A 23,653-nucleotide genomic window follows, 5' to 3' on the forward strand; every position below is an offset into this window, starting at 1 on the left:
TGGACGCTGAGTAGTTTGTCCTTGAACAAGACACTGACTCCATATGAATAATTATTTTAAAAGAGTGGAAAAGATGTTTGACTCACAAAGACCAGTATTTATGTCTCTCACTTTATGTTGAAAATAGCAATAGTTACTTACTAAATTGAGGACCTCTGGAATAAAACAGACACAAACGACAGCGAGAAAATAGCACTGAAAGAGTAATTTATTGTGTTTTACTTTCAAACTCACCGCAAGGGTAGTTAATAGTTGTTCAGACATTCTCCTGTCTTCAGCATGTACATTTCACCTTCACAAAAATGTCATAAATACAGTGTCAAGAATTTAAACAGACAAATATTACAGGCTAGAGTGAGGCGCTAAACTGGATCTTTGTAGTTTAGAGTAGATCAGTGTTTTATCAATACACAATATACACATATACTGTATGTGCCATTACTTTTTATCCTGTGCATGTACAGCATGTTTCCCATTATCACATAGTTGGTAAATCTAATGATGCTTACCATTGGACACTCTTAATAACTGGATTATTTTGAATTTTTATTCACTTTTATCTATGAAAAATGGCTCTGAACTTGAAATCAATACTGTAAACGCCAAATTGTTGTGTTTAGTTAGTGAGATCGATGTACTAAAAAAGGCACTTCATTATCACATTGTCAGAACAATGTTACTCTCAGTTTATCCTGAGGTATGAGCTGTAGATTATGATAGCTGCCGATAATGTAATAACAATCAAGTAACATAACCTGACAAAGTAGAACAAACATGTCCAAGTCCAGTGGTTTGAAATGTAATAAAACCTGTTAATACAGATAATAAATTGTTGCAATGTGACATCACAATATTACTATACATCAATGTAGATGTTTTTTTTTGTTTCTTTTTTTTAAATAAACTTCAAATATTACATTCGTTACAGTTTTACTGTATCTCTATGGTGGAGAATATGGATAAACAGTATATTACATTAACAGGCTTTGTTACAATTTCATTCCAGGCACATTTGTCTCTGTGAGGTTGTTATATTATCAGATAGTTTTTACATTATACTTTACAACAAGGTGACTCTGGTATCTCAGCTTGTTTAATGTGATAAAACAGAGAAAAGTCAGTTTTTCACAGAGGCAAGGCTTTTAGAGCCAACCAACCCAGTTACAGCTGTTTGTTACATTGACTGTGCTGTGTGATTCCCAGTCTGTCTGCTGTTACCTGGTTGCCTCTCTGCAAGTGTTGTTTGTTGGTTGACCAGAACACTGACTTATGACGGTCTGTAAGTGCAATCAGAAGAAATGAGTGATGCCATTGAGAGGCCATGCTGTGACAGAGTGATGATCCCATTTGCGTTTTCCATGTTGCGGGGGCGGTCAGTGCCGCAGTGATATAGTGCTGAGATGTCATGCCATGGTAACAACTGTTGAGCTGCAGAGGTGTTGTATACACTGCAGCCACTCCGAGGCTGTAAATCACAGATCTGTTTTTAGGAGGTCTCTCAGACTTTTAAATCTGCCTGGGTGGATGACTGTGGGGAACAGAGGGTAGGTATAGGACACATACTGCAAGTTCCCATCCCAAATAACCCATTTGGGGGTATGGGATATAATAACATGCCGTTTTTTGCTTTATTTATAATTCAATTTACAATTGTGAATACATAGACAAGTCCTCTCAAAAATTCCTAGTTGGATTTTTGCACCAATTTCAAAGTCACGCTATCTGGGATACAGAAAAATTTTGTGTTAACACTGTGACAAAAGAACGGCCCTCAAATCACTGCAAATAGTACCCTTGAAATGTGTTCTTGGAAATGCTCTGGCTGCTGGAACAGTGTGGGAGAGCATCTTAAGAGTGGTATTGCCGTGTTGATACAACCTCAGCCAACATAATCAGTAACAGTGCAGCAAGTGGACAGTAATGCTGAAGACAGGAGAGCAAACACTTTTTGTCTGAGGGTTTTGGAGTGGTATTGGTGTGCGTGCGTGTGTGTGTGTGTGTGTGTGTGTCTTTGTGTACGCTGTGTGCATGTGTGTGAGATGGGGTCAGATTCGAGTCAGCTGGTGCCAAAAACTGGCCGGCATGAAGCTTTCCATCTTGTCTGCGAAGAAACCCAGGGGTGCAAAGAGTGTGCTGAAGAACTGGGAGAGATAAAACGCAGAATGAGAATTCAGTTTGAATGTTAGGACAAACTTTTTTCCTTCTCTAAGATAATATTTAAATAAAACACTTCATGCAATCCTCAAAAGATATCTAGCACACAATTTCACTAACACAATGTTACATGTTTTATCTCAAAGTGACAGTTTCCTTATTACAAACAATATGATCCAAAGGAAAATTATTAAACATTTGGATCATTTTCAGTTTTGATTTGACTGTCTGTTGTCTGTTTTTTTTGGAAAGAAACAATTAAGATGAGTAGTGCTCTTACATTTAATAATCTTTCACAATATCCATCTGAGGAGCAGTCGGGCAGAGTACAGCTGAGCATATTTAAAGCAGATATCAGTGGAATGTTTTTGTTAATATAAGTCCTAAATAGTCCTATTTTCCGTCAGCAATCACTTACATGAAGTATTTCAGCCTAAACACGAGTCTCTCCGTCACTCTGCTCTGCTGTAACCCGAGGAGAAAATTTTCCTTGTGGGATACAAGTGTTATCCAATGAGGAGAGAGAACGGCATGAAGGGCTGTGTGTGCAGCCAAGGGATGCGCGTGAATGTGGTGACGTAGCACGAGGACCAATTGATGCCTGACAAGGGCGGGGGCTGCTAACTCATGGTGCGTTCAAAGAAACTCGTACTTTGTGTTTTTCCTTCCTGTGAAGTCATACCAGTTCGATCTGGTACGAGTTCACGGGTCGGAAGTTACGAGTGGCCGTTATAGGGAACTTTCACAGACAACAGGATGGTAAAAACACGAGCTACGGGTTACCTGGAACGCTACCAAGTCGTAGTTGTGACTTGAAGCTGTAACTTACGGTTTCAAAAGCCTTCCTTGAACGCAGCATTAGCCGAAACGGCCGTGAAGCTGATATCTGCTTTAAACATGTCATCCAGAAGCTTAATTATGTCTTAGTTGTTGGAATTAAATTTGTAGAAAATGGCTGAATACGTTTATCCTTTTTTCCCACTTTATATCAACCACAATTTACACTTTCATCCGCTCTGTTTTGGTTTAATAAATGGTGACAATTTATTTAATAACCTAACCTAACTATTATGTGTGAGTGTGGCAGTGCAAACAGTAGTTTGGACCCAAAGTAAAACAAATAAATTAAATAAATAAATCACTTTTTAAGAACAATTGTTTTGGTTAAAGGGAATCTACAATGTAAAACACTCATCTTTTAGAGCTGGTAGGATGAGCACAAAATGTTTGTTGCATATCTTGTTTGCATTATTATTACACATGCACATGTACTTAAACATCTGATGATACCAAGTATGTTGGCAGCTGTAATATTGGATAAAACAAAGCAAAATACTCTATTTATGACATGAGAAGCAACATGATTGCTTATGTTTTTATAATTACCAGCAGAACGTATATAAATCTATAAGATCTAGGTGTAAGATCTGGGATATACAGTATATGACATTAGGTATGTGTATAATGGAACATTTCAAATTCATGTGTTAGTGATTTAGGTCATCGAGCATCAGCGAGATGTCTTCTGAAATATTACAACATGGTTTCTCGCTGAAACTACTTGAGGTGTGCTTGATACACTTGACACTTTAATAGTCTCATAAGGGGACATTTCATCCTGGCCAGACCAGTACAAATTAAGTGCTCTCTAATCCCATTTAATATATGAAATATATTCAACTACTATACGTATCTGCCCTCCATAAATAAAGGCAAGCCAGACTTTCCATAACCACCACCACCAGCACTGCTTAGTCTTGCTTGGATTTTCTTTTCAAGAGCAACAGATACAGAGAAATGTGTTTTTCCTCAGAAGACAGTGAGGACCTCTGTGTTCCTCCCTCAATGGTTTTCATGTACTCCATCTGAACATTACACAAAGCAGGCTCTGCCCTGCTGTAAAACTTCTATCTACGCCCAATCTTTCCCATAACAAAAAGGAAGAGCACTAGATGTTCTCTGTGCTCTTGTTTTTGCGGCGTCGAGTCTCTGTAAAGGCAGGCAGGCCCTGACAAACAGGATGACCATAAACAAAGGATTAACCGAGAAAAAGAGTTTGCCAAACTGGCTAAAACAGTTAACACAGCACTTCTTAATAAATAAACAGCAAGAGGAAGTCATGCATTTTAAGTTGCTAAACCTTTAAGGCTGTTAAGTCGCACTGATATGTTTGCTGTGCTGATAAGGCTGCGTCGTCGAGCCGTGGTTACTGTTACAGTGCAAGCTGGACTGCAGCTTGTTTTGGCGGGAAATGCTGACTTACGACTCCCATGAGTGGCCAGTGTTACTGACAATGATGGAAAGCTGCGATTGCAACAGGGGTTAAAAGGCTCAGGTTACAAACAACAATTTAAAACAGATATGAAAAAGGGACTAAGTCAGAGATCTATACCAAAGACATAACCGGTTACCCAAACCTTACTCACGGGTCTTACTTAAACTAGTTTGGTCACAGTACTTACTGCTTTGGCAAAGACACCCATGAGCTCAGGGAACTGATGTGTGAGCATGGCCAGTATGGCAGTGAAGGAGCAAAGGCCTGCTGTGAAGAGGATGAAGAAAGGAAGCTCTTTCTTTGGGTACACGGACACCTCGTGAAAAGCTACAGGGAAGAAAGAGGGAGCACGACAAAGTGAGACAAACAAGAGAGAAGCATTTCAAAGAGTTTTAAATAATGAGAGGATGATTATTTAAACCAGCTGTCAGGCTATTTGACTTACAGGGCAGTAGTTCCCTATCTGCTGTTTCTGTGCATCCTGGGTAAGGGTAAAACAGGTGACCCTTCTCCAATGGATAAGGAATTATCCGGAAGGCTGGAAACACAAACAAAAGAGTATGACCTTACAATACATTATAAGATAATATATGATCATATGATAACACTGTTGACACAATATTCAGTACATCCACTCAAGTAGCAAAATATTGTACAAAGTGACAAGATGCTAACATCCTAATAAAATATAACAATAACAGTCTTCCTGTGAGGAATGATCTCATTCCTGTACAATGAGAAATAGAGTATTTCTGGGTGTGTTGTGCATACAAAACCTATGACAACATAATTTGGACCGGCTAGATTAAAATACTGTACAGTAGTGACTGTGAACTTACACAGGGGTTGAAAAGAAGTTGAGCAAAAAGTAGTTTTTTTTTATAAAGTCCAGGCTATAAGACGTGGGTTTAATAAATGAGACTTAATATTCAAGGCAGTGGTGTACAACAGAGACGGTAGAAGTGATACGTACTGCCCTCCCAGGTGCAGTGTAGTAGGTTTAAGGCTCCCTCTGCCCTCTTCCAGTGTTGCAGGTGAAAAAATGCGTATGCCACTGCTTCACTGTCACCTCTCTTCAAGATGTGCTCTGGAGGCAGGATCAGACTCTTCATCTCTAATAAGTACTAAAGAACAGAAGAGGAAGAAACACAAGAGTTGTCTTCAGTATACACCCAGCGTGTAGATGTCATTGGGCTTGTCGACTTGGCAAAGCATAGCAGTAGTGACTGGTATAATAGCTGCACTTAATACTGACAAAAGTTCAAACCGCCGATTTCAGCTTATATGAAACACAGGGAATGTACAGCATGTGTTTTCTTTAAAGGACAATTCCGGGCAAATTCAACTCGGGGCTGTATTTTCCTATCATTTTAGGTCTAAAAGAAGGAATCTGAAGATTTTCAGTTTAATTGCTCCTGTTTTGGGAATGGGAGCAGATGGATGGAAGTTCCACTGCTTAGGCTGTTTACATCCCTCAAAGCTGCATTTTTTTCCACAGACAGCGTCAGATGGCTACTCAAACATGCACCCAGAAGTTTATTTACTTCAAGCAGGTCAACAGTTGATATTCCCATGTTTATGACACAAACAGGAGCTTCCGACTGCACGTGAACACACCGAGCGCGTCAACTTGGGTCTCGTGCGAGACTTTGAATTAGATCTAGTTTTACAAACATGTCAGCTTGCTTGAAGCCATCTGACGCTGTCTGTGAAAAGAAAGTGCGGCTTTAAAGGGATGTAAACAGCCTAAGCAGTGGAACTTGCATCCGCTCCCATTCATCGCTACCGTGGCGATGCGGGGACAGACACAACTACCGCAAAACAGGAGCGATTAAACTGAAAATCTTCAAATTCCTTCTTTTAGACCTAAAATGATAGGAAAATACAGCCCCGGAATTGTCCTTTAACTCTGCGTTCATGATCCAAAAAAATCAGCACAGTCAATTATGGCAAGTGTTAATACATCTGAACATTGTATTTTAAAGGGCATTTCCATTCATAATCAATGTTTTCCTCAGATATCAGGTCACCTATGATCAGTTCATTTCATACCATCCCTACTCCCAACTGCAGCGTGTGGACGTTTATATTCGATTTTCTTCAAGAATCTATCGTTTTTTCCAATGTTCATTAATGGGCTCTGGACTCATTTTAAAATTGTTCTGTGGTCGCAAGTAACGTCCTTTTGACCATCATTTCAATTTTAAAATTCACATTACAATTACCGGTAAATTAAATCAAAATTCCGCAAATTTGTGACCTGAACATTGATTACGACTGGAAATGCCCTTTCTATGTCCCTCTACACACTCTTTTATCACATAGAACATATAAATTAGCTTTACTTTGGTGAGAAGGAGGACTTGAAAAGACAGTGATTTATTTATTATCAAGGGGAAGAAGAAAGTTAAATAAGACAACAACTTAAATTGTGTTAAAATCAGCATTGTTAAAAAAAAAAGAAAAAGAAAAGGTGACTGCCCCCTTGTGGTCACAGTTTACCGCAGGCAGCTTTAACGTTTCATTCACATTTCCTACTTGTTTCTCAGTCAGCACTTTGCTTACTCTCATCATATTGTGAAATTCCCTCTGGCAAACTCCCTGCACACGGAAAACATTTCTCTTTTCATGTGAGGTATTTGTTGAGAGTCTTATTTTGCAATTGTTCAAGGTGGGAGGGAAAAGCTCTCCAACTCTGTGTGTGTGTGTTATTGTTACAGTACAGTACATTCATTCCATGAATGTGTAACATCCCCCGCTCACCCCTCCCCTCTCTCCCTACTGTGTAAGTTTGTCCCAGTGAGTCAGTCGGTTCACTGTGCTGACAAAGGCCCACATCCCAGAGTTACAACCTATAGACCAGGTCTGCTGCCTGACATCCCACAAGCATTCAGGAATAACACTGAGGGAATATCAAGCTCTGCTTTCCCGCATTATACAATTCCGAATAAAGCCCATCTTTGCCAATGCGTAAGTCATTAATGGATGCATAGTGACTTTGATGAAGCTGCCATTCTGTGTGATTTATGTCTGTGGTGCCCAGTGTGGCAGGACTCGGTGTTAAACAAAACCCATGTGGCGGGCTGGGGGCCCCCTGGGCTGGATTCCCAGGCGGCCAGCTTCACAGTGCTCTGGATCTCAGACTGACACTTTGGGAAGGTTACCCCACAGCTAATCCTGTCTAATCCCCTCCATGGTCACAGGCTCAGCCATCCAGCCATCCATCCATCCATCTCTCCAGCCAGCCAGCCAGACCACGCTGCTTCACCCATCTCCCCCTGCCTTACCCTCTGTCTCCAGTCTCAGATGATGTTTACAGCATGCCCAGGCATCTTCAGAGTTTTACATCTAGCTTTCTAACCTGGTAATAATCCACCCTCACCTGTACTGTATCACTCACACACCTTTCCTTTATTGCTTGAACAAACCTGCTCCACCACCACTCTGAAGGATGTCACGATTACAGATTTTCTAGGGGCGATTATTGTCAGAGAAATAATCACGGTATTGCGATTATCATGATTATTATGCATCAATTAATTTCAAACACTATTAATGTGTAAATCAAATATACTGGTAGTCAAAATATAATGACATTACTATTTTTTTCCACAAAGTACCTGACAATGACAATGAGGAGTTTTGGAAAAGCGAAACGTTTTCACACTACATTTATGAGCCTCCGCGCACCGTGAAATTCTTTAACCGGTGCAAGACAGACTCATGTTTTCATTCATCAAGAATTAAAGTCAGAGGTTCGAAGACGATCACATACCGTCGTAGTTCCGACTATAAACGGCGATTCGGCGGCGTTATTCTCATGACTCGCCACGAAACTGAAAGTAAAGAAACGCTGGTCGGCTCGACCAGCATCTCCGCCACCACTAATAATAACAAAATAACGATAGAGACAAAACGATGTATTTATCGAAAATGGGCCCATTAACAAGTGTGGGTAGCTTTACTAGTTTAGATTAATCCACATTAACATGAGACTTTTAAATAACCAAATAGAAACTCCTCGTTGTCCCTTTAGGTTATTTTAATCTTTTTTTTATTATTACAAATGACACTGACTCTAGCATTTAAATTCCTACCAATTCAATGTTACGTATGGACCAGTATCTGTGCATTTACCTTTACTTTGGTGCACATCTGCCAATACGGTTCCGACATAATCTTTTTTTGGAAAGTGACGGTATTTAGGAATCTTTGCGATCAATTAATTGTGGCGTTTAATACCGCGATTAATTGTGAAAACAAGTAATTGTGACATCCCTAGTCTGAAGTCATCCAGCATCATCTTCCTCTCCTCACTGTCTAACACTGGTGGACATTCAACCTCACTGAATTGACCATCATCAACCTTAGCCTGTCATGTCATTCATCCCTTGAAGGGAACATTTGAGACAATACAGACAGTTCACTCTCACACATAAAACTTTGTAATTATACAAAATATATTGTTTCTTATCTCCTATTCCTCAGTCATAATTTCCCCTCACTCTCCTCAGCATCACAGGCTCAGAGCATCCTCCCTCACCACCTCCTCAGTATCTCACCCTAATGCGTAGAGAGGCTCAATAAAGCTGCCAACTGCAGGTGAGAACCTCCTCTTATCTTTCTCCTCTTCATTCAGCAATGCCAGTGGACTAATCCTGTCTTCCAGCCTCTTCTATTTCCATCCCAACAGCCTTTGTAGTCAGTGCGAGGAATCGGCTGCTGGATAGAGCCAGAAGCTGCCTGTTTCCCCTCCTCACTTGTCCTGTTTCTCACATCAGCTCTCTCTGCTCCAGCCAAGACACTTGACTGTCTGTCTCCATCCTCATCATCACCGTTTTGGTCTCCTTTATTCTCTGCACAAATCACCATCATCCATCTTCAATGCATCAGTGTTGAGGATGGAAGCTAGCTCAAAATAAGAAACCACTGCTACTCTAACTACTATAGCATTCATTTTAGGGGTTAATTATGTGATGCAAACCGACGTCAAGTGGTGTAACCAGTATTCTTTCATAAAACTGTGACTATGTAAAGGAAAATAAATGTGGACTCAAATGTGGAATAAATATAATTCACTTTTGCAATGCAACACTATGTTTCTTGACAAATTTGACATAATTTGTCAAATTATTTAGAAGAAAAGAGGTGTTTTTAGGATCAGTCCTGCTCAGTGCTGCCAAAATGCATTACAATTGAAATATATAGAAACACAGCAAAAAAAATCTATTTCAAATTGATGTTTTCAGAAGAAATTTTTTTTTTTATAAGTACACTTAAGTCCACTGTAGGTGGATCAAATATTGTATATTCATCGTTCTTTTGTGGTTACACCATTTGACATTTTCAGGGGCATTCAGTCTTACCATTGTTCAAAAATGGTTCAAATCTCATTTCAAATGACATAAAACCCACTACAAATTGTACATTGGAACAAATCTGATGCTTTTAAAAACCATTTTCAAGATATTTTTGAATTGCTCATCTGACGTCTCTGACCCTTACAGTACATCAAATTTCATTAGGGTGGGAAATACATGAAAAGTTGAACGAAAGCCTGAAAAGTGACTTTGGCTAATTTGTATTTTACAGATTCGTGTAAACATTGTCCCTCAGTGTCGGTCTGTTGCTGATAATGAGAGGACAGTGTACGGCATTCATGTAGGTCTGGGTCCTCTGTGTTTTAAGATTAACCATTTACAGAGACCGGCCGCTCAGCTGTCCTTCCTCGCATGCCACGGCATTAGAAATGGTGACACCTCAGTCCTCTGTGCTGTGCCGCCCCCCTTCCCTAACCCCAACCCCCACCCCCATCCACCCTCCCTCTCTCGTTCTTCGGTCTGCTTCCCCACTCCCTGTCGCCTCTTTGATGAAGGGATTGAGTTTCATGTGTTCTCCTTTTATCCCTGGGCAGTCATAAGCCCAGAGCATAACTCATAAACTGCCTTCTGATTCTAATCTGCGGCACTTTGCCTTCGCACAATGGGACACACAAGGCAACAATGACATCAGCCTTGTAGTCCTCTCCGTACGGGTCAAGTCAAACGCACACATTTACAGCGAAAGAACATAAACAGGTGCAGGCTTCAAGGAACACAAACAAAGATTAAGAATTTCATAGTCCGTAAACGCTGCTACTTCTCCGGCTTCGGCTGAGAGAGGGTGGAGGGTGGCAGAAAACACGCAGCGTTTGTCCTAAAGTGAGCTGGGATGGGGCAATTTGCAACTAGCTCCTTTTTCTTCTCTGGATCAAACCTCATCCATCTTAATTCACAGCAAACACAAGACTGCAATTCAGAAACCAAATAGCCAATTTCAGGGGTAAACTGAAAAAAAAGGGTCTGCATTTCTGAGTCTTGACAGGCGATCTCGACGAGAGCATGTCAACCAGAATGGGGTGAGATGAGAAACCGCGCTCCAAAGTGGAGTAAACTAGCGAGGTAGATGGGATCGGGTGGCTCCGACTTTTCCAAAAATGAATGAGTATGGACTGAAGTGGTGGTAAATGTAAATGTAAAGCAGATTCAGGTAGCGGGAACACTTGATCAGCTATCCAGGCGTCCGACAAACTGTCAGTTTCTTAACCACCGGCTCGTGGGGAGCCTGATTGGAATGGACAGACAGATGGAAAAAAGGGCGGAGGTGGAAGAGGGGATGATAAATAGAAAAGGACAAGAAGATGAGGGGATGAGGGAAAACTGAAGGGAGGAAAAGGAGGGAGGAAGAAGATGGAAAATAGGAGCAAGATGGAGCGCTGTTGAGGGAAAGAGGGAAAGGGGTCATGAGGGAGGAGGGTGGTGCGCACTCAAACAGCTGTGGGAGTGAAGCGCGTGTGCGTCGATGTGGGTTTAGTGTGTGTATAGCCTTTTGAGCAGTTTGAATGAGCTCATGTGATGTAGCCTTGCATGATATTCACATATAAGCCCCTTGGCATGCTTGATAGCACACCCACAAACTTAATGCTTGACCTAACAATGGTCTTTCATTAATCCACCTGTTCAAGTGGGGCAGAGGCTACCGGGTAGTTTTTAATAACCGTGCCAGGCAGCAGATCTGTCGGTGGATCAATGCGCCGCTGAAATATCTCAACAACTATTGGCACAGATATTCATGGTGCCAAGAGGACAAATCCTACTGACTTTGATGACCGTCTAATTCCTGTTCCCCTCGGATTGAACTGCGTTAACGTTGGTGGTCCCTCGACTTTTCCCTCTTGCGCCATCATCCGGTCAAAATCAACTGCACTTTTTTGTGCTGTTGTGAAAATGTTACAATTATAATGTTTTGCATTTAGCTCAAAGCACTGCTGCGCCTCACTGAGCTGGTAGATCTAGCACGGCTATAGACCTTTGCTTGAGTTTTTAAAGCCCCATTCGCACTCGGTTACACACATTCACACCTGGAAGATACGATCTGTTTGTCACTGTGCAGCACCTACTAAAGCAGTGGGGGGCTAAGACTTCTGCTCAGGGGGAACTCATGAGGGAGGTCAATGAGGGAGGGGCAACCACCAGCCCTCTGCTGCTCCCCATCTTGCAGATATTGAGATCAAACTGGTGATCTTCCATTAAAGGATAATTACCGTTTTTTACAATCTGGGCTTAATTTCTAGCATAAAATACGACCATTTACTCACCCAGATAACTTGATTGTTGAACAAGTTGTTCCGACGAAATTAGCGTATATCCATATAATGCGAGTACACGGGGCAGCGCAATGCAGCCTCTAAATAACACATTATCTGCTGCAAAACTCGTTCATTTCACCAATATGTTGTTATGATAAGCTAGTGCTATTCCCCTCTGAGTTCGGGGTTAGCTGTTATCAACATCCGGGGTCTGTAGGTTGACCTACTGACCTCTGACCTGGATGATGTCATCTCCGACCACTGCCCGGCTCATTCTGATAATAATCATTCTGCTTCGGCTTTAGTGAGTCCAGGTTGCGGAGAGGAAGCCTGTGGAAGCTGAACTTCGTCCAGCTGCTCATTTTGTTCTGACAAGTCAGAAACACGCAGAAACAAACCGTAGTATTAGCGGTAGCAACAAGCCAGGCAGCGTTCAGAGATGACATCATCCAGGTCAGAGGTCAGTAGGTCAACCTACAGACCCCGGATGCTGATAACAGCTAACCCCGGACTCAGAGGAATAGCACTAGTGTATCATAACAAAATACTGGTGAAATGAACGAGTCTTGCGGCAGATAATGTGTTATTTAGACGCTGCATTCCGCTGCCCCGTGTACTCGCATTATACGGATATAGCCTACGCGGCTCTCGGCTGGATCTAATTTCGTCAGAACAACTTGTAATGACACCAAAGTTATCTGGGTGAGTAAATGATCGTATTTTATGCTAGAAATAAGGTCCAGATTGTAAAAAAAACAGTAATTATCCTTTAACAAGTCTGTTACAATAAAGTCCGGGCCGTGACTCCCACCTGGCACTTTGACAATAGGCATAGTTCAGTTTTTTTGAAATGAGGTTGTATGAGGTACAAATGGCCACTTATCTGCACTGAGACATACTGAGTGAGTTGGTTAGTTCTCGATAAACTAACTTTTTACTACTACTCTTCTATCTCAATGAAAACATATACACATAGTCCTCACTGCAGGCGGCCCTGGTTCAAATCCCGCGTCGAGTGGCCCTATCCTGCGTGCCATCCCCCCCCTCTCTGCCTCCCATTTCCTGTCTCTCTCTCAACTGTCCTGTTAATTAAAGGTAAAATCTTGAGTTTTGTTTGTTGCAGTTTGTAAACAAAACATTGAAACTGGGCCCCTCCTCTTGGATTCAACTGTGTAGCCTCCTGCCCCTGACAGCAGCAGTTGTCAGGACAACAAAGGAAAGGAAATACAGTCCGAGAGAGGCCCTGGAGCTGTGGGCCGATAGCCGACCATTCACCAACACCGGGAGCCTCCGTGTGTTATGTTGTTATGCCGTTGTGGTGAGCTGGGAAGACGGTGTTAGCGGCGGATGCTAATCGCTATCGCTAGCCGAAGTTAGCATCGAGCTAGCTCACTACAACGGCCCTAATACTTGTTACCAGTCGAGGCTTTAGTTGTCGGTGACAGTCGGGAATCGGTCTGCGGCTCCAACGCTTCACTCAGACTGTATTTCTTTTTCTTTGCGGCCCTGACTGCTGCTGCTGAGAGAGAGAGAGACGTGCTAGCACTCGTTAGCATCAGAGACAGCTAGTGCGGCTAGCCGCCCTGAGCCACCTACTCTGCTGCACGTAGCTTCACCTGAGCTCCGTCATTGGCTGGAGAGAAAACACTGACTCTCTCGCTCTCCACCGAGAAACGTCCACGTGCAAAACAAAACAGAGCAAAAGACCAAAATACAGGCAGGGGGAGGGGGCGCTGCAGACACAGCCCCCACCACACAGGACTAGAAGCCCATATAGGTGATGATTAAAGCAGAAGTAAGCGATTCGGTCGTTTTGGCTAACTTCGTTAGTTGGTCCTCGTCCCTACGTCACCACATTCACGCGCATCCCTTGGCTGCACACACAACCCTTCATGCCGTTCTCTCTCCTCATTGGATAAAGCTTGTAGGATACAAGGAAGTATACAAGACGTTTTCTTTACTTTACTTTACTTTATTTTCTCACGACCACGCAAGTGGTATGGAGCACAAACAATAAAACAGCAGAGCAGAGTGACTGACAGACCCGTGTTGCGGACCAAACACTCTATGTAAGCGAAGATATAACTATTTAAGACTTATATTAAAGCAGAAGTGAGTGATATATTTGTGTTAATATAAGTCTTAAATAGTTATATCTTCCGACAGCAATCACTTACATAGAGTGTTTGGACTGAAACACGGGTCTGTCAGTCCCTCTGCTCTGCTCTGAGCCGAAGAGAAAACATTTATCGTATCCTACAGTTTTTATCCAATGAGGAGAGAGAACGGCATGCAGGGCTGTGTGTGCAGCCAAGGAACGCCGTGAATGTGGTGACGTAGCGACGAGGACTGTTATGGTGCGTTCAAGGAAACTCGTATTTTTCCGACCGTGAAGTCGTACCAGTTCGATCTGGTACGAGTTCACCGGTCGGAAGTTACGAGTGGCCGTTATAGTGACTTTCACCGGTAAAACAGGTCGGAAAAACACGAGTGGGTTGCCTGGAACGCTACAAAGTCGTAAGTTGTGACTTGAAGCTGTAATTTACGATTTCAAAAGCCTGCCTGGAACGCAGCATTAGCGAAAACGACCGGATCACTCACTTCTGCTTTAACACAAATATTCAGCTTACTTCTGCTTTAAGATGGATTTCATTTGTACAAGTCTAATGTTTATTTTTGGGCACAAAACTCCAGACCCAACCTTTAAAGGCAAAAAAGCCCCCAAAACTATACTTTAAAAAAAGTAATCTAGTGTAGTAGATACAGATCTCAATAATTAATACCTTGTTTATTTATCATTTCTTATCTACAGGGACAATATGGGGGGGGGGTTTCCTCATCGCTGAAACTGGACTGGAAAGACTGGAAATCAGCCCCACCCTCACTATCTGTTATCTGTCACTGCCACCTTTTACTAAGTTAACAACTTTTTATGCAGCTAAGATTAAATAATGTTCAAAACCACAGATTAATCACCAACGGATGCATCTCACTTGTTAGCACACTATTAAATAGGGAACTCCACCAAACCATGAAAAGTGTCTGCACTTATTTGGGAAAACCGGTTCAAATCTACACAAGAGGACAACAGACCAGACTGTGTCTAAGGGCCAGAGTCACAGGTGCTCCCATCATTCAGACATGTCAGACAACACAAAGCAACAACACCCCTCCTTCCCTGCACATGCATATTTTCATATCTGAAAACTCAACACTTGCTTTGAGGCCTGTGTAGTTATGTGATGTCTGAGTCAAACACGAATCAAGGAATGTAACACTAATCGTACGTGAAAGATTTGTAACACATTCCTATTTGAATGTCATTTGACTCCCCACCTACACTTGCAGAAGTCATTTCTTTGAATTGATGGGTGATATTCAGACTGTGTTTGGCTCAAACAGAGGGGATGAGAGAGGATGAGGGAACATGAGAGGATAAGAAACAGGATGAGGGTACGTGATGAGAGGCAAGAGGACGGCTGCCTCTGGGCAGGATAGGGAGGGAGCAGTTGGAAAGACATTGAAGATGAGGGCCCTCACTTTAAAATCAAAGGCTGGATCAAAGTGTTGGCTGACGTCTACACTGCCCCCCCCCTCCACTCACACAAACACACTGATTCTCTTTCTCTCTCTCAGAAAAGGAGTCCACGAGATGAAACAACACCACACTACAAAGGCCACAGTAAGACAAAACTGTGCTGCAACTGCTTGTGTACGACCGTGTGTGTGTGTGAGTGTGAGTGTGTGACATCTAATCCTGTGGGAACAGTGATGTGAAAGGCCAGAGGGATACCCAGTGTGGTCCAATGTGTGTCCTGCTTCATCTGTTTAAAGATGAACACCCAACTCTGCATTATTATGACCACCATAGCTGCTATGTTTTATATATTCACTTTTTTCTTGGGATCTAAAGTTAAAATTTAAACCAACCTATCTGCACAATACAGGAATAGTTTCATTTAAAACAACAACAAAAATATAAATCAATCAAGCACTACTTCAGATAAAGAATAAGCAAATGCACATATGATTAACAACTGGCCTCAGGTGTGGTAAAAATGGGTTGAGAGCTTCTGTTATGATGATCATACACTGACCCCTGCAGGCCAATCAGTAAGTAGCATGGCTTGGGTTAATGCTGCTCTGTTTCACCTTGTGCTGACAGAACTTTATACCTGTCTGCCTGTGCATTACTGTTACACATGGCAGTCATGTGACCATGATGTGACCGGGTTAAATACTACTCTAAACCACGTTCATTCATTTCACTGCAATGATCTTGTATTATTGTATGTGACAAATAAACTCTCTTGAAGTCTTGCATTTTAAAGGACAATTCCGGGCAAATTCAACTCCGGGGTGTATTTTCCTATCATTTTAGGTCTAAAAGAAGGAATCTTATTTTCAGTTTAATCGCTCCTGTTTTGCGGTAGTTGTGTCTGTCCCTGCATTGCCATGGCAGCAATGAATGGGAGCGGATGGAAGTTCCACTGCTTAGTAGGGATGTGAATCTTTGGGTGGCTCACGATTCGATTCGATTCCGATTTTTAGGGTCACGATTCGATTCAAAATCGATTTTCGATTCAACCGATTCGATTCAAAAATCGATTTGATTCAACCGATTCTTGATTTTATTTTTGCGATTTTTAGTTTGCTTTATTAACACCAGACCATGTGAAAAAGTTGAATGATGATGATATCTACAGACTATTATATCAGAAGCCATATTTCCCCCCCAAAAATGCACATCACATGTTTCATATTTACTCAGCAGCAATATATTTGAACCATTTTAAAGTAAACTGTTACATGAAGCTGATTTTATAGGCTACTCTCTTTTCAAAAGCCTGGACTGAAGGGATGTGAATATTTGGGTGTCTATTCGATTCAAAATCAGTTCTCATGCACATGCACATAGACATGTATCACCTGTAACAAAGGCGCTGCTAAAAAAAAAAAAAAAAAAAAGACGGCATTCCGCTCTCATGCCAGCTGACCTGCAGCCTGTCTGACTCTGCAGCGCCACAGAGGAGCTGTCAGAGGAGCTGCTGCTGGACCTCTCTCTTCAGCCTGGTGTTTGGCTGCACTTTGTATGAGTTTAAAAAAGTGAAGATCTACTGTAACGTCACCTGAGCACCGATCAGCTGATCCAGAGCGCAGTGGATGTGGCTGCTCAGCTGGAGCGCGTGTGTGTTTAACGGCAAAAAAAAACAAAACAGCGATCGTCCTCTCTCCTCAGTAGAGGGTCGGGTTGCTGATGTACACAAGCCTCGTCACAGACATTCAATAGAGCATTTAAATCAGATCAGTTAACGTTTGTAGGCGGCTAACGAGCGTCTTTTAGCGCCATGGCGATGGTGTGCTGCAGCGCTGTGAGGGCGCGTATTGAGATGGAGGAAAATTAATAAAAAATCGATTTTTGAAGATTATGAATCGATTCAGAATCTTAGAGAATAAGAATCTCGATTCTTACATGAATCGATTTTTTCCCCCACCCCTACTGCTTAGGCTGTTTACATCCCTCAAAGCCGCAATTTTTTTCCACAGACAGCGTCAGATGGCAACTCAAACATGCACCCAGAAGTTTATTTACTTCAAGCAAGCCGTCATGTTTGTAAAACTAGATCTAATTCAAAGTCTCGCGGAGTCTCGCACGAGACCCAAGTTGACGCGCTCGGTGTGTTCACGTGCAGTTGGAAGCTCCCGTTTGTGTGGTTTGTGTCTGACGCTGTCTGTGGGAAAAAATGTTTACTTCAAGCAACTTCAATCCGCTCACATTCATCGCTGCCGTGGCGATGCGGGGACAGACACAACTACCGCAAAAAATGAGCAATTAAACTGAAAACCTTCAGATTCCTTCTAAAATGTTAGGAAAATACAGCCCGAGTTGAATTTGCCCGGAATTGTCCTTTAAGTATCAGCTTTGTCCAATCCTAAAAATCACTGTGGGGGGGGGGGGGGGGGGGGGGGGGGGGGGGGGGGTGCAAGTACAGGTGTCTTTTAACTGTGTTAGTCTTGTAGTGCAAAATCATTTTAACGGCAGATGTTAGATGCTAGTTTAAAACATCAGTGTGATGGAGAGATTTTTGCTGCACACTCTACGTCACACTCATTAATCTGATGACTGACCTTTGGCACATGTGGATTGAACTCAACGGCTCTGTGTATGGCCTCCACAGCGTTCATCTCTGCTGTGCTGAGTCCCCGCCTGGACGCTGCCTCTGGAGAAAACCTGCCACAACACACCTCATATTATACATATATATATATATATATATATATAAACATATCCTACTGTTATTGCAGCCAGGTATACAAGTGGCCTCGTCACATGCAAATATTCAGTGTTTACAGATATTTGAAACATCATAAAATCAAAAAAGGCACATACTTATCTGACACAGCCCGAGCTTTCAGCAGTGCAGATGTGTAGCATATAGTAGCTGATTTTGGCAAGCTGATGTCTGCAGTGGAAGGAGAGACTTAGGTCATGTGACATAATCCACACGTTACATATTTGGGGCAAAGTCTATGACACTGAGCTGTGATGTGGGATAAATCATATGTTTATTTTGGCTCAGTCTTACCATCATATTTGGCAAGGACTGCTTGGACATCAGCATACGCCTGGAGCTCTAGAAGTGCCTCCAAGAGATTTTCATGTATATTTAACATTCCCAACAGTGGGAACTCCTTCATTAACTGTAAGACATCATACATTAGAATACATTTTTAATACTCCTATAATGCCATTAGGTGGAAAAACACTAGATGCAGCTACCTATTAGCTGGAAACTTACATCTCTCATCATTTTCACAGCTTCTTTAATCCGTCCCAGCTTGCGTGCACACATTGCCAGTCTGCGTTTAATGTATACCAGTAAGTTGATATCTTTTCCAGCTGTGGATAGCAAACAGCAAATATTGGAAATTTCATTCAATCAAATAAAAACAAACAAAAAAACATGTGAAACATTGAGAAATAGAAATAGATCTCAGACTTTTCACTATATCTTGTGGTCTTGAGTAAAAGTGACAATGTTCTGTAATGCTTTTTACTACAAGTGGCTATGGACATACAGTATGTGGTTTATTATAAACTAGCTAGCTGTCTTTCTGCTACTTTGTTTTTACTTATCGTACTTCAAATACATGCTTACCAATGCTTAATGCTTTTCTGAAGAGGCGTTCAGCTTCTGTGATAGTTGTGGCTTCTTCCTCTGCTAGAAGTACATAGGCTGCAGCACATCTGCACAAAAGTAAGACACATATGAACATACAGTCAACAACCCACCTTCATTACATTTTCATTTTCGGTAGGAGACATTAAATGACCTATAAAGAGGCCATGACCTCTTAAATTCAGAAACTTTACTTGGAGTAGTCTCATTTTGTAATGGATGGTGCTTAACAGATAGTATTGAAGGTGATAATATGCATCTGTGTGAGCAGGACTTACTCATGGTTCATTTCTATGGCCTGGTAAGCTGCCCTGATCCTGGCTTGAGGATTTCTCTCCCTCCAGGCTTTCTGCATCACTGTAATCAGATGATCATCTCAGGCTTATTTTAGATGTGACCTTATGCTCCTTTAGTATGTTCACCTGTGTGCATCCGAGTCAAAATTTGCACAACCGCAACAGCAACGGCAACAAAACACACAAAAGGCTACCGTGTATGAACATTTGCAAAGAGGATGGAGACAAACTGTCAGTGTGTGATTCACACTCACCAGCGTCTTCTGGTCTTAACTGCTGAGTGTCTCCTGTGAAGAAGGTCTGGTGGTCTTGAGCAGACAGGTTCATATCATAGTACGTTAGCGGTTCCTTCCCTGTTACCCAGGTGTACCTGTTGTGCACAAGAGTAAAATGCAACAAAAATACAGTCAATCAAATTCAATTACATTCATTTTCTTGCACCAAAGAAACTGCATGCACCTTGAGAGATAGTTTTACATTATGAATAATCTATTATAACTGACCAATGGGGCATGGGATAGGGACATATATGACATCTTGCTGAGAGCTGGATATGAAGACCATTATTATAACAAAGAGAAAGTTGAGATTAATGTATTAAAAGAAATTATTTTTCAACAAAGTAAAGATAGATGGGCATTAGATACTTGGGGTAAACCAAAACTGCGTACTTACTGTGAAATAAAACAGGTATTTGGCCCAGAAAACTATGTTTTGTATAATTTGTCTAAAAAGAAAAGATCCCTGTGTGCTCGACTGAGAGCTGGTATTCTTGGTCTTCATATCGAGACAGGCAGATATGTTGGCACAGCAGAAGATGATAGAATTTGTAATTTATGTGACATCCAAGAGGTGGAGAATGAAATTCATTTTGTGTTCTACTGTCCTTTCTATGACTCTAGAAGACAAAAATTGTTTCGTAAAGTAGATCCAAATAACGAATTTGTGTGGTTGGACGATGCTGAGAAGCTAAAACTTCTTTTTCATTTGAATATTTTTGCATGTTCTTTATTTCTTGAAAAGGCTTGGGCAATGAGACGAAGAGCAATATATATAGTTGAGTACTGAAAGTATAATCTTAAATTGTTTATTTATGTCACACCTGTGTGGCAGGTAACACCAACAGGAAGGACTGTCTAGTTTTTGTTTTTTGTATTTGTTATTGTGTCTTGTAATCTCATATGGGATGGGCCACAGTGGTGGCATGACACGAAAATAAAACATTCATTCATTCTTTCATTCATTCATTCATATAACTGTAATTATATCTAAAAGTCACACTGCTAAAACTCACACGTACCTGTTATATTCTGCTCCTCTGAACAGATTCAAAGGGTTCCTCCAGACCTTACACTCTGGTAGAAAGAAGATGATGTGAGCGTATTAGTGTAGTGTAGTATCATTAATAGTCTCTTGCTGTTATGGATTGTATTGTACAGATATTTACCTGAGACACTGGGCCTGGGCTCTGCCTCTCCATTAACTGATGAGAACAGACCGGTGGTGGAGCTGCTCTCCACTCCTCCCAGCAGAGGACGCAGGTGGCTCACAGACACTTGTTCGATGAACGAGGTCCCATATTTGCGAAAATACCACCACTCAAATATCTGTGGTGAGAACACATCAGGTTGACAACATACTAGGCAGACGGTCAGTGATAGGGCCACTGTGCCCTGTGTACACTACAATAGGTTTTAAGTAAGGCTTTATAAATAATAGTGATGCCCCTGTAAAACTAGGCTTCTGCTGCACCTCTGCATGAGAATTAGGATTATACAATATGCTTCTCAAGATGTGTCTATTCAAGGCTGGATAAACAAAAAATCCACATAACAGGGTTTACAGGCTTTATCCCGTCACTTACGTAGGAAGTAAGGAATCATTTAATATCAAATATGAAAAGAAAGAAGGATTACAGCAAGAAAATATATCTGTATGTCAGTGGTGTAGTCTATGTGATACTCAGGTATACTCAGTATAATGTGGTCGACCAGTGGAACTGAAATCAGACCCAACTCTAAGCATTTTTAAATCCAGGTTAAAAAACATTAATGTTTTCATGTGAGCTCTTTTAGAACTTTAAATCCTAATCTTAGATTTGCACTCTAAATCCTCTTAATTGTTTTAATACTAATCAATATTAGTAGGATGAGATGATTCATCTCAAGGGGCTATCCTGAATAAATAAATTCAAATTCAAAATTCAATATTTCATGCTGCAAACTCATATTTTATGCTCTATTTTAATGTTGTTTTTTATTGTAAATGTGTGTGTGTGTTTTGTTTTTTATCTAAAGCACATTGAGTTGCCCCTTGGTATAAAATGATGTGATGTATAAATAAAGCTGCCTTGCCTTGCCTTGCTCTGCCTACAACAAAACTATCTAACTATAGTCTATGTAATGCAGGTATGAATAGTGTACCCACCTAAAGAGCAGTATACCCACTGCAACAAACTAGACTACACCACTGCTGTATGTATAGGAGCACTTAACAATGCTTTAAGATGGACTTTATAATTTGGGAATCTATTCTTTCAGTGACCAGAAGCAAAAGCACAGGTAGAGGAAAAATATTAATAAATGTCTATAACTCACAAGGATGAGTCCAGAGATGAGAGAGGAGGTTCCAGTGAGAGCCACATAGAACTTAGGAGTCAGCGTGTTTAAAAACACTGAGGCTGAAAGGACAGGAAGAGCAGACAGTCAGTTTTAGTACCAGGCAGCAAAGATACGACTATATATGAAGGTTAATGTCCTCTTCTGTGGCCATGCAACACGAAGACGAAGCCAGCAGAAGTAATACCCGCTCTCCGGTTGTGTGCAGCAGAGTATTTTTAAACATCAGACCCACAGCAGCAAACTTGAACACACAGCAGGAAGGAACACAGTGTATCCTGACAGCAAAACACTACACGCTATTGTTGTAAAACGCTGCAACTAGTGCCTGCCGGTGTGTCCGGAAAATAACCCGAGTTCCATGTGTCCAGAGAGTCGCCTCTGTCTCTGTCAGGACAACGGGCTGTCAGAGCAGTAACAGCTCCCGCTTGCTGTCAGCTAAAGCCAGACACCCGGAGGCTAACAATAGCTAGCTAGCAGTTGCATTAATTCACCTGAGGTGAGAGTTTCCTGCAGTTTCAGCGGGCTCCACAGGACGTATATCATGATCAGCACCATGCCGAACCAGATGAAGCACACGTAAGTCCATGACCAGGAGAGCCAAGACTTTAATTTCTCTGTAAATCCAAGAGATTGGGGATTACTGCCAGCGGTGTCCTCCATGTTACTCCGGATGTCTGTAAACAGAGGAGTCACGTGACCACGGAGCGGACTTCTATTTTGAAATCTCGACCGAAAAAACCATTTCCGGAGGCTATAAAAAATAATGATTATCATCATTATTATTACATTTGGGTGAACGAATGCTGTTTTTGACTCCCCAAGAATAAAAAATACAAGCAAAATAGGTGAATTAGAAATATATAAACGTTTTGTAGATGGGTAGAATCAAAACAGTTATTATATGTCATAGAGAGACTGTAGGTCTAAATATCAAAATATGCAATATAAATAGATAAATAAGCGAATAGACGCACAAATAGACAATTCCTTTGGTATCTATCATAGAAAATTAAATAATATAATATTTGATCTAAATCTGCATAGCAACATAGAGTATGAAACATAAATCAGGTCTTTGATTAGTAAATGACAGAAATAATCAGCCACTATATTTATTTAAGCCATTCAATCATTTCAGTGATTTTTCAACTCTCTAATTGCATAGTTAATCATTGTAAACTATGGAAACATATATTAGCTGCATCTCCTCTCACATTAATAGTAGCCTAATTACAGACATTTTAAGGACCATGTATTAGTTTTACTTTTAGGTCTGAGTGATGTGATTTTGTAATAATGTAGCTATGCCCACTGACTAATTATTTAGCAGGATAGGCATAGTAAATTGATATTTTGACAAGTAAATACATTTTATACCAGTGAAGTATTAATGTAACACACAATGACTGTAATTTGAAAGCTGCATTTATCTTCACAAAATGAATCACAAACTTGATGGATGTGATCTATTTGCTGACATTCATCATCACACAGTGGGG

General features: G+C 41.3%; 1 protein-coding gene across 1 annotated transcript; it reads right to left on the reverse strand.

Moving 5' to 3' along the window:
* Positions 1–202: 202 nt before the first annotated feature.
* On the reverse strand, positions 203–22,819 carry LOC310985438 (suppressor of tumorigenicity 7 protein-like). Its single transcript, XM_083971032.1, has 15 exons — positions 22,646–22,819; positions 22,131–22,213; positions 20,981–21,140; positions 20,834–20,888; positions 19,788–19,903; positions 19,516–19,594; positions 19,217–19,305; positions 18,857–18,957; positions 18,644–18,758; positions 18,448–18,520; positions 18,186–18,288; positions 5,403–5,553; positions 4,875–4,967; positions 4,617–4,756; positions 203–2,141 (listed from the first exon to the last, which is right to left on the reverse strand). Exons 1-15 carry the CDS (start codon positions 22,812–22,814, stop codon positions 2,046–2,048), a joined length of 1,623 nt encoding a protein of 540 aa, XP_083827158.1. The 5' UTR covers positions 22,815–22,819; the 3' UTR covers positions 203–2,045.
* Between the last annotated feature and the right edge of the window lie 834 nt (positions 22,820–23,653).

Source organism: Trachurus trachurus (genome assembly GCF_905171665.1).
Source record: "Trachurus trachurus genome assembly, chromosome: 5".
Taxonomy (NCBI): Eukaryota; Metazoa; Chordata; class Actinopteri; order Carangiformes; family Carangidae; genus Trachurus; species Trachurus trachurus.

Coding starts and splice junctions, on each gene's coding strand:
- LOC310985438 (XM_083971032.1), bottom strand. CDS start 22,814: ATGGAGGACACCGCTGGCAGTAATCCCCAATCTCTTGGATTTACAGAG. Junction 21,141..22,130: donor TCATCTCTGGACTCATCCTT/GTGAGTTATAGA, acceptor TTCTCACCACAG/ATATTTGAGTGGTGGTATTT. Junction 18,521..18,643: donor AGTCCTTGCCAAATATGATG/GTAAGACTGAGC, acceptor CTTCCACTGCAG/ACATCAGCTTGCCAAAATCA.